General features: G+C 62.2%; 2 protein-coding genes across 2 annotated transcripts; one reads left to right on the top strand and one right to left on the bottom strand.

Moving 5' to 3' along the window:
- The first annotated feature begins 204 nt into the window (after positions 1-204).
- PRAP1 (proline rich acidic protein 1) lies at positions 205-2,997 on the top strand. The gene is made up of 5 exons (XM_017348667.3): positions 205-324; positions 1,650-1,716; positions 2,040-2,092; positions 2,442-2,551; positions 2,681-2,997. Exons 1-5 carry the CDS (start codon positions 317-319, stop codon positions 2,884-2,886), a joined length of 444 nt encoding a protein of 147 aa, XP_017204156.3. The 5' UTR covers positions 205-316; the 3' UTR covers positions 2,887-2,997.
- A 2,336-nt stretch (positions 2,998-5,333) lies between these two features.
- FUOM (fucose mutarotase) lies at positions 5,334-7,886 on the bottom strand. The gene is made up of 6 exons (XM_008270645.4): positions 7,729-7,886; positions 7,318-7,386; positions 7,041-7,111; positions 6,819-6,917; positions 6,169-6,242; positions 5,334-5,907 (listed from the first exon to the last, which is right to left on the bottom strand). Exons 1-6 carry the CDS (start codon positions 7,811-7,813, stop codon positions 5,841-5,843), a joined length of 465 nt encoding a protein of 154 aa, XP_008268867.3. The 5' UTR covers positions 7,814-7,886; the 3' UTR covers positions 5,334-5,840.
- Between the last annotated feature and the right edge of the window lie 5,294 nt (positions 7,887-13,180).

Genomic DNA, 13,180 nt, shown 5'->3' with positions numbered 1-13,180 from the left:
CTTGGGAGAGCAGCTGGGGTGACCGGGTCCCTCAGGGAGGAGACAGCTGGGGTGACCGGGTCCCTCGGGGGGGACAGCTGGGGTGACTGGGTCCCTCAGGGGGGACAGCTGGGGTGTCAGGCCCAGCACCAGTAGGGCTGGGCAGCTGACTCAATCACCAGGGCAGTGCAGTCCAGGACCCTTTGCCCCAGACACACCCACATGGGCACATAAAACCCTGAGCAGCCCATGCAGGAGCAGCGCCAGGCATCCGGAGTCCTGGACTGACGGCTGCGGTTCCCCCAGAACACCCCCGACCTGAGAAGGGACCCCCGCCATGAAGAGGTGACACCCCCACCCCACCCCCACCAAACCCTGGTGGCTCAGACACCAGCCGTGTCTGGGGACTCTGGCTCAGACTGTCCTTTCTGGGGCCTGGCTCTGGGGGGTGTCCGGCAGGGAGGGGGTCCCCAAGAGCATGCCCCTTCCATGATGAGTGACAGGACACACTCTCGCCCTGGCCTCTGGCTGCCGTCTGGGGTCTGCATCCAGGCTCCCCCAAGGCAGCTGCTGGGGACTGGGTGTGATGGTGCCAGCCTGGGTAGGGACACCCTCAGGAGCCTGGCCTGGGGCTCGGGGAGCTCCTGAGGGTCCTGCCAGACCCAGGTCCATGGTGCTGCACAAGGACCTCGCGTCCACCCCTGCCCTTCATCAGGATCGGCTCCCTCTGGGGCCCCAAGGAGGGGCAGGCGCCTGAACCCCATAGTCAGGGCCCCACCCTCCAGCGCTGAGTCAGCCAGGGGAAGAACAAAGGTCCCTGTGGGGCTGCAGGCCATACTCTCACAGGCAGAAAACATGCTACATGCTACATACCCCACAGCACACACATATACCACACATGCACACCACACATACTACACACTACACACCACCCACACATTATGTAGCACACATGTGTTACACACACCCTCACATGCAGAAAACATGACATACCATCACACGTCACATGCTACACACTCCACATACCACACAGCACACACACACACATACCACACATGCACACTACACACTACATGCCACCCACACACTACACGATACACACATTACATAGCACACACATGCGTTATACACACACTATACACTATGCACCCCACATACTACACAGCACACAAACATATACCACAAACCACATATACATACCACATATACATAGTATACACATACATACACAACCACATACACTACACACTACACACCACGCACAAGTTGCATGCTACACACTCCACGTACCCCACAGTACACACACACACACTACATACCACATACACATACCACACCCCACACATACATAGCACACACATTCCCAACCACACACACTACACACTATACAGTATGCACACATTACATGCTACACACATTACATAGCACACACATGTGTTACACACACCCTTTGTCCTGCTGCAGGGGGTCAGCCCAGAGCATAGGGAGCAGTGGCCACAGGCGAGGCTGTGGGCCTTGGCCCAAAGGGTGGGAGCAGGTGTGGGCCTGGGCCATCTCGCCTGTGTCCTGGCCTGGGACAGGGATCTGAGAGCCCACCTGTGGGTCACCAGCTCTCACCAGAAGGTCAGTGGAGCCCGTGTCCGTTTCTTCACACCTCTGCTTGCCCCCAGGCTCCTCGTAGCCACCTGCCTGGTGTCCGTGCTGCTGTGCGAGGCAGCTGTGGCTCCAGCACCCCAGGTATGTGTGCCCCTTCTGGCCCACCCTGCCATCTGTCACCCGGGCAGCGGATGTTATTCCCCAAGGACCCCTGAGCTGGTCCAGGAGGGAGGTGGGGGGACACAGTGTGGGTGCAGGTGCCCGAGGGCTGGTGCCTCCGGACACTGAGGCAGGACCTCAGGATGGGGAGGGGCAGTCCTGGGTTGGGGTCTGATGGACAAATCTTGCACTCAGGGGACTCCAGGTCCACGACACTCACCCGGGTCCCTTAGACACTCCCCTGGGCCTTAGAGCCGAGGAACCCTGTGGACTGGGGCCAGCCCACACCTGACTCACTCTTCCAGGTTCTCGTCAAGACCAAAAGCAAGCAGGGGGTCTCCGAGCAGGACACAGAGAAGTGAGTGTCCCACACACCCTGCTGCCCTCAGCTGTCAGAGGAGGGGGTGCTTGGGCCACCCGGAGCCCATGCCAGGAGGGAGCAGACAGCAGAGCCACTGGGTCTGGGGGCTCGGCCACCCCCTGCTCAGCCCCCAGCCCAGTCTCCAGGGTGGTCTCTGCTTTCTCATGGCTGCCAGGCCCCCACCTGTCCCCAGTGGCTCGGGGGGTGGTGCAGACACCGGCCAGGGCTTGTCCTGGGCCCAGGGGTAGCCGGCAGGCAGTGGGCTGGAGAGGCTTCTGGTCACCTCATGTCCCAGAGGCACTGTCCACCTCTGCCCTCACATGGCGCTGAGCCGGCTGTGTCACAGGGCCTGGGGCGCCCGAGCTCTGGACCCTCCAGAGAAGGGTGGCCAGCTGCTGTGGCCACTCCCCGGGCCGAGGCCGAAGCTTGCGGCTGCTGCTGAGAAAGAGCTGCCAGGTAACGTGGGCACCCTGTCCCCCAGGCGGGAGCCAGGCCACGGCAGAGGAGCCCACCCCGTGGATGTGCCCCTAGGAGGAAGATCTCAGGAGGGAGACTGAGGCCGCGCCCCGCTCTGCCTGCCCCTAGGTGCCAACGCCTGGGCAGGCACCCAGGACATCCTGCGCCGTTTCCGGGTGCCGAAGCTGGGTCCTGAGCCCGACCTGGACGACCAGCACCACCCCCACCCCAAGGAGGCCTCGGGCAAGGAAGGGTCCCAGCCCTGCGTGCTGCCACCTCGCCAGGTGCTCCAGGGCCCGGAGGAGGACCGGGACCACATCCACCACCCGGCATAGGCTCCCCGGGGCCCTGACCACCCTCCCCTCCATGGCCCAAGGCCGCGCTGCGGGGGCTGCTGGCCCCTGCTCCTACGCCAAGTAGAAAAATAAACATCAGCAAAGAAAGGCTCAGGCTGTGTAGGTATGAATCCCTGGGCCCTGGGCCTGGCTGGCTCTGTCAGGAGAGCCCAGAACACCCCACCCCCCACCCCCCTTCCCGGGTGTGCGGTGGTCAGCTGGGCAGGTGCACAGGGGACTTTGTGTCCCACTTTTCTGGCTGTGTCTGGGAGGCCAGACAACCCTGCGCTGTGGCCGCCGCGGGCTGAGGCAGCCGTCTCAGACGCTGAGCAGGCTCGGGGGCACCAGCCACTGAGGTGAGCCTGGGAGCAGCTGCTGCACCACTTGGTGCCGAACCCTGTGGGCGGAGCCAGCTCTGGCCTGCTGGAAAGGCACCCTGGAGAGGGCACTGCTCTCATGAGCCTGGACCTTGCCGGGTCCCCAGCATCCCCGAAGGACACACGCAGCCACCCCACGCACCCCAGCCCTGCAGCACAGGCAGCGGGCAGGAGTGACCTCAGCTGGGTCCACGCTTCTGTGCTGTTGAGGACAGCTGGGCCCGGGGCCTGTGGGATGGTGTGACTGAGGGGACCACAGCCAGCGCTGGGGTTTGGGGGGCTTGTGCTGGCGGAGACTGGACATCGAGTTGGACCCCAGAGCCCGCGGCTGGTGCAGAAGCTTCCGGCGTGAGCATTCACAGCTGCGGTGCCGGCGAAAACCGGCACAAGCTGAGCGCTTGTGGAGGAGGCAGGGGCGCGGCCCTTGTGCTCCCGGCTGGTCCACCTGAGAAGGCAGCGGAGGACAGCCCCAGGGCCTGGGCGCCTGCGCCCACGTGAGCGCTCCTGGCTCCCAGCCTTCGCCTGGCCCAGACTCAGCCACGTGGGGAGTGAGTGAGCAGATGGGCGAGCTGTGTGTGCGTGTGTGTGTGAGTATGTATGTGTGTGAGTATGCATGTGCATGTGTATATATGTGTGTGTATTTGTGTATGTATGTGCATGTGTGAGTGTATTTGTGTATGTGTGTGAGTGTATGTGTGTATTTGTGTATGTGTGTGAGTATATGTGTGTGTGCATGTATGTATGTGTGTGTATTTGTGTATGTGTATGAGTGCATTTGTGTGTGTGTATGTATGTATATGTATGTATGTGAGTGTATGTTTGTATATATGTGTGTATGTGTATGTCTCCCTGTCTCTCTGCCTTTAAATAGATAGATAAATAACAGATAAATACATAGATGATAGATAGATAGATAGATAGATAGATAAGCCTTTAAAAAAGAAAAAGGAAGCAGGAGGCAGGCATGTGGTCCCATGGACAGCTGCTCGGCCCTGTCAATCATCAGCGACAAAGTCACTCCCGCGGCTATCGCTGACACCCACAGCCAGGCTGACCTTAGGAGACCAGCACCCAGTTGCTGCTTGTTTGAAAGCCTGGTGTGTGACAGTCAGGGACAGCAGGGGTCCCCGCTGGCTCCCCAAGCCCAGGAGGGCAGGGCTTTGGGGGAGGGGCCTGCGGCCAGCCTGGAGCTCCGACGGCCCAGGAGGTGCATGAGGTCAGGGGCTTCTGGCCTGGCAGTCATCTTGGTGACGGCTCCTCCTGGGCAGCGTGAGTTGACCTCAGGGTCACCCAAGGGGGAAGACGGCAGTGATGACCCAGGTGGGCCCCAAGCTGCTGCTGGTGGGAGTGACCTGGTGCGGCCACGTGGAGAACAGCTTGGGAGCTAAAATTTACACCTGCCCAGCCACTCCTCTCAGCATCTACCCGAGACGACAGCCCAGCCATGCTGGGACGGGAGGGCTCACAGCAGCTTTGCCTGCAGGAGCCCACAACCACGAGCCACAGCGCCATGGCAGGCAGGCAAGAGAAGGCAGCTCGCACGCTGGAACTCAGCTCAGCACAATTCAACCACGTGGGTGTCCATGTGGTCACACTGAGGGCGGTGTCCACGCGGTCACACCAAGGGTGGCATCCATGCAGTCACATTGAGGGCAGTGTCCAGGAAGTCACACTGAGGGTGGCATCTACACAGTCACACTGAGGGCAGCGTCCATGAAGTCACACTGAGGGTGGCATTTACACAGTCACACTGAGGGTGGCATCTACACAGTCACACTGAGGGCGGCGTCCATGCAGTCACACTGCCCCAGTGCGATTCCAAGGGTGAGACCCTGGGCGAGGGTGCACAGCAGCCCAGGTGACAGAGGGGCAGGAGATGCCCAGCATGAGTGCGGTGGCTCATGCGTGTGCTCGGGAGCCCGAGTGCTCACCTGCCAGTGTGTGGTCACGTCAGAAAGCCCACAATGGCATGAAATAAATGACACTAATTCTGGTTCAAAAAATGTGAAATCCACGCACACGCTGATCTCCAAAAAGTTCACAGGAGAAACTAGACACAGGCTTCACGTCTTCTGCACCAAATGCAACATCTTACTTATTTATTGTCATTTTATTTGAGAGAGAGAGAGAGAGAGAGAGAGAGAGAGAGAGAGGAGAGAGAGAGAGAGAGGGAGAGAGAGGGAGAGAGAGGGAGAGAGAGGGAGAGAGAGGTCTTCCCTTGCTGGTCCACTTCCCAAATGCCCACAACAGCCGGGAGACGGGAATGCCATCCACGTCTCCCACTTGAGTGGCAGGAATCCAACACCCAAGCCATGGCTGCTACCACCCCGGCCCTGCCCAGTGTGGCCCCAACCCCCTCACCAGCACCGACACAGCCCCTTCAAGACGTCCGGGCCAGACCCTGCTGCCCACCCCTGGCTCTGGGGAGCCTGAGGGAGAAAGAGCTGCTGCCCAGGGCCACGTGTCGCCATCACCCTCACAGGCCCCCGCGTCCCACTGCCCCTGGGAGCCTTGGCTGGGGCCCAGGTGCTGCTGGGGTGTCCTGGATCCTCTTCGGGTCCGGGGGGGTCTCCAGGCCTAGGACAGCGAGTCCAGGGCCAGCACGCCCTTCTTGAGAATGAGGTTTCCGTAGAGGGCGGTCTCCCTGCAAGATGAGGGGTGCTGAGCACCAGCTGGCTGGGTACTGGGGACCCCGCCTCACCCTCCTGGGGACAGCCCAGAGCCCGTCTACTTTCAGCCCCTCCAAGGACACAGGTCCAGGGACCAGCCGCCTCAGGCTGACAGGGACCCTGTCCACCCAAACCCCTCATTCCCCCCACTCGGTGAGCTGTCCGGGCTCCTGGTGGGGGGTGAACCCTGGGGGGGGGGCTCCTTGAGGACCTGGGCTGGACCAGTCAGAACTCACCCGGTTGCCACGACAGCAAAAGCCTTCCTAGCTCGCTCATAGAACTCAAATCTCTCTATCTTCGCCAGGGCTTTCTGGAAGGCAAAATGGCACAGAAACCCTCACAGCCGGCCCCAGGCCCCGGTAGAGAGAGCAGGAGGCGTGGCCCTGTGGGCTTCACCTCTGTGACAACTGTGACACCCCAATGACCCAGCCTCCGACTCTAAGCACTGGGCGGGGAGTGGATGTGGAGTGCACCTCATGTCCCCCTCATGGGGGCTGTGGTGGACAGGGCTCCTGCTGCCACTGGCATCTCTTGGCCTGGGGTCGCTCAGCAAGCCCTCTGCTCACTTCTGGAGAATGGGCGTGTCCCCCAGCCAGGCAGAGGTGTGGCTGTGACCACAGCCCCCCCCCCCAAGCCTCCATCTTGGCCAGCAGTGGGATGGGGGACCTGGGGCTGGATGGACCCAGGCACATGGGCCAGGCTCCTGGGAGGGGGGTGCGAATCCCAGGGCAGAGTGGTGGCGGCCATAGGGCCCAAGCCCACATCTCCTGAGGGTACACACGCGCAGGGGGCAGTTTGGGGATTCCCCCTCATCTCCTGCTCCCCTGGAGCTGCCAGGAGCCGCAGGGGGTCCCCAGCCCTCCCGGCTGTGGGGTTGCAGGCTCACTGTGCAGCCGGCCCTGGACAGGATGGACTCATAGTCCTGCCACACGGGGGTCTGCAGGCCTCTCTCCATATCGCTGGGCTCCAGCTCCATGACGGCAGCCTGTGTGGGGACAGGGGGCAGGGTCAGGGCTGGGTCTCCCCTGGGGACTCAGGGCCTCCCCACACTCCTGGCAAATGGTCCCAAGGGGTCGCAGAGGGGACACTGAGGGCACTCAGGCCTCACCGGGCTGGGGACATAGGTGTCCAGGGGCAGCAGCTGCAGCACGGCCTCCAGGAGCTGTGGGACACGCAGGCCTAGGGGCAGAGCTGCCTCAGTCCTCAGCCCCTCCCAGCGCATGCCGGACCCAGCCCGTCTGTCCTCCCCACCTCATTCCTCAGCCCCTCCCAGCGCATGGCCGGACCCAGCCCGTCCTCCCCACCTCAGTCCTCAGCCCCTCCCAGGGCACAGCCGGACTCTGCCCGCCCTCCCCACCCCAGCTGTGGGGACCGGAGGCGCTCACCATCCGCCCGGATCTCCACCGGGCCACTCTTGCACACCGACGAAGTGGGGAAGTTCACGTCTGCAAGTACTGCACGGCGGCCGGGGTTGGCACAGCCCAGCCCAGCCCCCACCCCGTCAGAAGGGGACCCTGCTTCACCCTCAGACACCCTGGGCCCTCCCAGCTGTCAGTGGTCAGCCCTACTGGGCCACCTGCCACCACCCCCACCCCAGAGTCCTGGGAGGTGGGGGAGGGGGAGGGTGGTCCCCACCCCCCAGGGATGATCCCCAGCGTTGGCTGCTGGGGCTCAAGGGTCAGACTTGGCCAGACACCCAGGCTGGGGGCCGGGCCGGGCCTCTCCCTCCCCAGGACACTGGCGGGGCCCTCAGCTCTCTCCCGACCCGTGGGCCGGTGGCTTCGGTGCGCGCTCACCGATCTCGTCCCCGTGCCCCATCCGCGCCAGGGCGTACAGCAGCTCGGGGGACAGCAGCGCGGGGACGCCCTTGAGCGCCACCATGGCCGCGGCCAGCCGGGGAGGGCGTGGCGGGGCCGGAGGCGGTGGCGGGCGTGGCGGGGCCGGAAGTGGGCGGGGGCTCCGGGAGGCGGGGCCTCCGGGAGCGCGGGGCGGGGCCTGACGGGCAGGATGGACCCGGGCCAGGGTCCTCCGCGCCGCGCACCCAGAGCTTCCAGGCCTCGCGGGCCACGCCAGGCCCCAGCCCCAGGTGTTGGCGACGGAGGCGCCTCAGTGCCCCACCCCTTGAGCCCCCAGGCCTCGCCAGCGCCGGAGCGCACACGGGCCCTCCCGGTGTCCGCCTGCTGTGGCGTCCCCCCCTCTCCAGCCCACTCCGGATGTTGACCTCTGACCCCCGGAGCTCCCCGGGAGCGGGATTGGGAGGGCGGAAACTGCACCGGGGTCCGGGGTCCGGGATGGGGTTGACCCCTTCGGAGCCAGGGGCTGAGACCCTGTGCCTTTGGTCGGAACAGGGTCTGTGGGGAAGGGAGGGCGGGGCATCAAGGACCGGAGGTGACAACCGTGCGGGAGCGCCCCCTGCTCCCAGGACACCCCCCGCCCCCGCCCCGGCGGTGAGCGCCGCCTCCTTGTCCGCGGGCCGCACTCGCCCGTTAGTGGGGATGATGGAGTGGGCTCTTGTCTTCGCGCAAGGGCGAATTCAGACCGAGACAGAGCAGGAGTCAGCGAGGAAGGGGGTAGTGGGCAGGGCGACCGTCAGAACGGATGGGACCTGAGAGCTGCCAGTTACTCAGACAGGGACAGCAGGGGCGCTCCCAGGCGGTGCAGTCTGGTCTCACGCCCCTGGGGTTCCAGGGGCGGGGTCCTGTTGCGCCCGCCTTCCTCCCTCCTCCCCACTTCTGGACCCAGGTTTGCTGAGCCTGAGTCCCCAGGTTTCACTGCGGCGCTGGCAGGCTGGGAGGGCTGCCTTGGGGGGATTGCGAGGTCCCTTGCCCAGCGTCACCAGGCTGGGTCACCCCGGGCGGTGCTGGGCAGAAGATCCCCCTGGGAGCTGTCACTGGGGGAGGCTGGAACTCCCCTGCTATCAGGCACAGGTGGGACTTTGTGGGGTGAAATCTAGCTGCTTTGTCCTCCTCAGGCTAATTTCTGATTCCCACCTGGCACTTCCAGGGGCCTGGAGCGCTCACCTGGGCTCACTGGGCAGATGGACACAGGCGCTGCCTGTGGACCTGCACACGGTGAAGTGATTGTGAGGTCACACGTTCCAGGCCAGACAAAGGGGCCCCCTGAGGAAACCTACCTCTGCCACGGGGTCCGAACCTCAGACCAGGAGGGGCTGCCCCCAGCAGCTGGGCCTGCACACAGGACCTGGCAGGCGGACGCCTGGGGTTTACCGATGCTGTGCCTGGTTGTAAATGCTCATCACATGGGACCTTACTGCACACGCGTGACCCCGGGGTTTAGTCACAGGCCACCTTACTGCACACGTGTGACCCCGGGGTTTAGTCATAGGCCACCTTACTGAACAAGTTCTCCTTAATCAAACACCAAACCAGGCGATAGTGACTTGGACTTTTAACAAAACCGGAATGAGTTTGAACTGAAAGCAAAGAGCATTCGAGGGACTCACTGCGGGGAGATGGACGGAGTTGTCTACCCCAATGAAGGGGCCGCTGCTGTTACCGTCCAGCCTTGGGGCCCAGAGGTCATTGCCCAACCCCAGCACAACCACTGAGAAGTCCTGTGACCTGCGAGGCAGGAGGGGCACGAGCTGAGACCAAGGTGTCCACCTCTCCCCAGACTGCTGGCCCCTGTCTCCCTGGCTCTGCCTGGGACACTCCCCTGACCCTGGCCCTAACAGCCCTGCAAACTGCTTCCCAGGAAGTGAAACTGCTCTGGGCACTTCCCACGGGAGGCTGACCCTGTGTCCACCCGCAGGACTGCCAGCCCCCACCAGGTGGCCCTGGGGGAGGTGGGCACAGTGGGGCTGTTCCCTTCCAGGGAGCCCAGCAGGCCGGGTGATGCCCCCACCGGCGCAATGGTGGAATGACACCTCTTGAGCTGAGGTTGGGGCACACAAGGTGGCCAGCCTCCTGGCCGGCCCACAGGCGGCTCTGCCTCCACCTTGCCCTGCCTGCCTTCCGGGGGCCTCCGCCCCTTGGACCCACCGTCTGTCTTCCTCTGTACTGAGCCCTGTGGGCTGTGCTGTTGCCATGGTGACGAGAAATGCTCAGAAAGGTCTGGAAATCAGTGTACAAGAGCAAGACAAAGCCAGAGCATTCCACCTGCAGCGGGGGGGGGGGGGGGGGTCCCCTCCCTGGGACTGTCACACACACTGTCTCCCTGCAGCTGACCCAGCCTTACTAGGCCAAGGAGGGCTCCCATGGTGCCCCGTGCCGAGACTTCTCTGCTCCTGGCCCAGCAGGACCGCGAGTCTCCCCCAAGCTTTAAAAACAGCCCACACAACCTGAGGGTCTCTTGCTCAAACTTGACCAGCGGGGTGGGCATTTGGCTCAGCGGCCTCCAGGCCTGGTCCCTTTCTGTCGCTCCCCGTCTTCATGGGGGAACGACACAGGACCCTGCGCTGTTCTTTCGTCTGCTCGGCCCTCCGCGGGTTTGCTGCTGGTTCTTCCCGGGTTGGCTACTATCCCTTCCACCTCCGTGGAAGGGCAGTTCCCCCTGGCCACATTCCCCACTTCCGCAGGGGAGCGGCACACCGCCGGCCGGCTTTCTCGGGGGCTGCACGGGTGTTCCTTCAGATAGATGTTCCCCCTAGATGTTCCTCATAGATGTTCCTGGTGCATGCCGTCGCTCTCCTCCTTTATAGTCCTCCTCTGCCAATCCTAACTCGGCTGCCCACACGCCGAGTACGCTGCTCTCCTCCAATCAGGAGCAAGTCCTACAGTTTATTAGCTGAACTGGAGGCAGCTGTGTGGAAGCTGTTTACTTCTCTCCCAGCGCCATATTGTGGGAGAGCAGATGCATAGAATAAGTCTTAATTCCAGTAACTTAGTCCAGTCTGGATTGCTCCCCACACTTTCCTTTCCTGCTGACACTCCCCTGGGAGGAGCAGGTGGCAGCTTCAGTAGTTGGGTCCCTGCTATGGGCATGGGAGACATGGGAGACCTGACTCAGTTCTGGGCTCCTGGCTTTGACCTGGCCCAGCCCAGCCCAGCTGTGGTGCTTGCAGAATGAACCAATGATGGAAAATGTGTCGATTAAACTGGGGAGGCTGGTGCCCAGTGCGCAGAAGCATCTGGACTCTTAAATGGGTTTTCTCAGCCTCCAGGTTTCTCGCCTGGGATACTCACAGTGTTGGTTCTATTCAAGCCACCTGCATGAGCACCCAGGGTCAGTGAACGAGCCCCGAGCATGTCCACATCTGCTCCCAGGGGGAATGCCTGCCTTCCGGCACTCCATGCTCCTCGCCGGCCTGTTGCACCCCACTGGGCCTCAGTCAAGTTCCCTTTGTGCACCTTGCTGTAAATAAGCACGTTTCAAAACCCGAGGCCTTTGGGCCAGCAGTTGTGGTTTAGTGGGTGGAGCCAGTGCCAGCATCCCAGCTGCCCCACTTCTGAGCCAGCTCTCTGCTATGGCCTGGGAAAGCCGCAGATGGCCTGAGTCCTTGGGCCCCTGTACCCACGTGGGAGAACCAGAGGAAGCTCCTGGTTCTTGGCTTCTGATGGGCCTAGCTCCAATGTTGCAGCCATCTGGGGAGTGAACCAGTGGATGGAAGACCTCTCTCTCTCCCTCTCTGTAACTTTACCTCTCAAACAAATTAATCTTAAAAAACAAACAAACAAACAAACAAAAACAACGAAAAACAGCCCAAGTTCCTGTGGCTTATCTGAGGACGCTGCCACCTTCTGTGGGCTGCTGGCCAGGGCGCGCCTGGGACCACGGCCCTGATGCCTGCGTGGCAAGTGGGCCCCACAGCGCCTCAGCTGTCAGAGGCCACCTCAATCTTCCTGAATCTCCTCGGTCAGCCCAGGTCCTGCCCTGAGGCCACCAGAGGCCCTTGGCAGCAATGTGGCAGCTGTCCTGCTGCTTCTGTGCTCCCGACCTCATGGACAGGCGGCACCGAGCATGGCCGTGCCGTTTGTGGCCTGGCACCTCCTAGCACCAGGCTCCAGGAGCCGCTGGTGCAGTGAAGACCCAGGGGTCAGAGGTCAGCATCTCAGCACCAGCCTCGACTCCCAAGGCCTCCTGCAGATGGACGAGTATGAGCAGCCCTGCAGGCAGACTCCCCTCCCAACACCGTGTGCCCCACTGAGTGAAGGTCAGGCCGCCGAGCCCACGGCGGCACCGCCGGTGGCTGCTCTGGTGTCAAGAAACCAGAAGGGGAATAGGCGAGTTACGATGCGTCCATAGTGCACAGGACTGGGCACCGCTCCGCAATGACAAGCAGGACCCCTCTCCCGGCTTGGGTGGCCGTGGCAGCTGAGCCCAAGATGGTGGCTTTCAACATCTCCATTGGTTCTGGAGGCTGGAGGTCCAAGGCCCAGGCAGACGTGGGGCCTGACACAGAAGGGCCTGACTCGCCACTGAGGCTGCCCCGTGTGGATGGAGAACTCAAGCCCACCCTCATGACCTTATCAGCTCCTGAAGGCCCTGCCTCCAATGCTGTGCCCCTGGGATGTGGGTCTCCTCGTGAACCCCAAGGGGTGCAGGTCCAGAGCGGGAGGGACGGGAGGGTTCCCGTCTGGAGGAGATGGGGGTGGCTCAGCCACGGCCTGGGGCAGGCAGCACATCCTACCTTGCGTGGATTTCACCAAACCTAAGACCGGCAGTGAACCAGCCCATGGAGCGAGAAAACCATGGTGTGTTCTTTTGTGGAGCGCGCACGGAAGTTCCCATCCATGCATGAGTGTGCTGTGCACATGTGCACACATGACCTATGGGTCAGTGTGTCCATTTGTGCATGTGTGTACACAATGGTGACTGCCCACATTCATGCACACACAAGACTTGTGCATGTGTACCCATGTGCCAACTGTGCAGGGTGGATGGGTGCATGTGTGTTCATGCATGTGTGACTGTGTGGGGATGGGTGTGTGTGTACTGTGTGGAATGGATGTGTGTGCCTTCATGTATGTGTTCATGTGTGCTGTGTAGATGCGCATGTACGTGCGTTCATATGTGTGGGTGTGACTGGGGATGGGTGTGCAAATACATATGCTGTGTGGGTGGATGTGTGCATTCTCGTGTTCATATGCATGTGTGCATGTATGTGTTGCCTGTGTGTTCATGCATGCATGTCATGTTCATATGACATGTGCATGCACACGTGCTTCTGGACACAGTACAGTCTCTAGAGAGCTGTGAACTCAACTGCTGGCGGCAGCCGGGAGTGTGATGAGTGGGCGACAGGTCCTGCAGACGCCTGCACTGACAACACTGAAACGTGAGCCGACA

Source organism: Oryctolagus cuniculus, chromosome 15 (genome assembly GCF_964237555.1).
Source record: "Oryctolagus cuniculus chromosome 15, mOryCun1.1, whole genome shotgun sequence".
NCBI classification, from domain to species: Eukaryota; Metazoa; Chordata; class Mammalia; order Lagomorpha; family Leporidae; genus Oryctolagus; species Oryctolagus cuniculus.
Note: the sequence above shows the minus strand (reverse complement) of the source record. Positions and strands in the feature narration are given on the sequence as shown.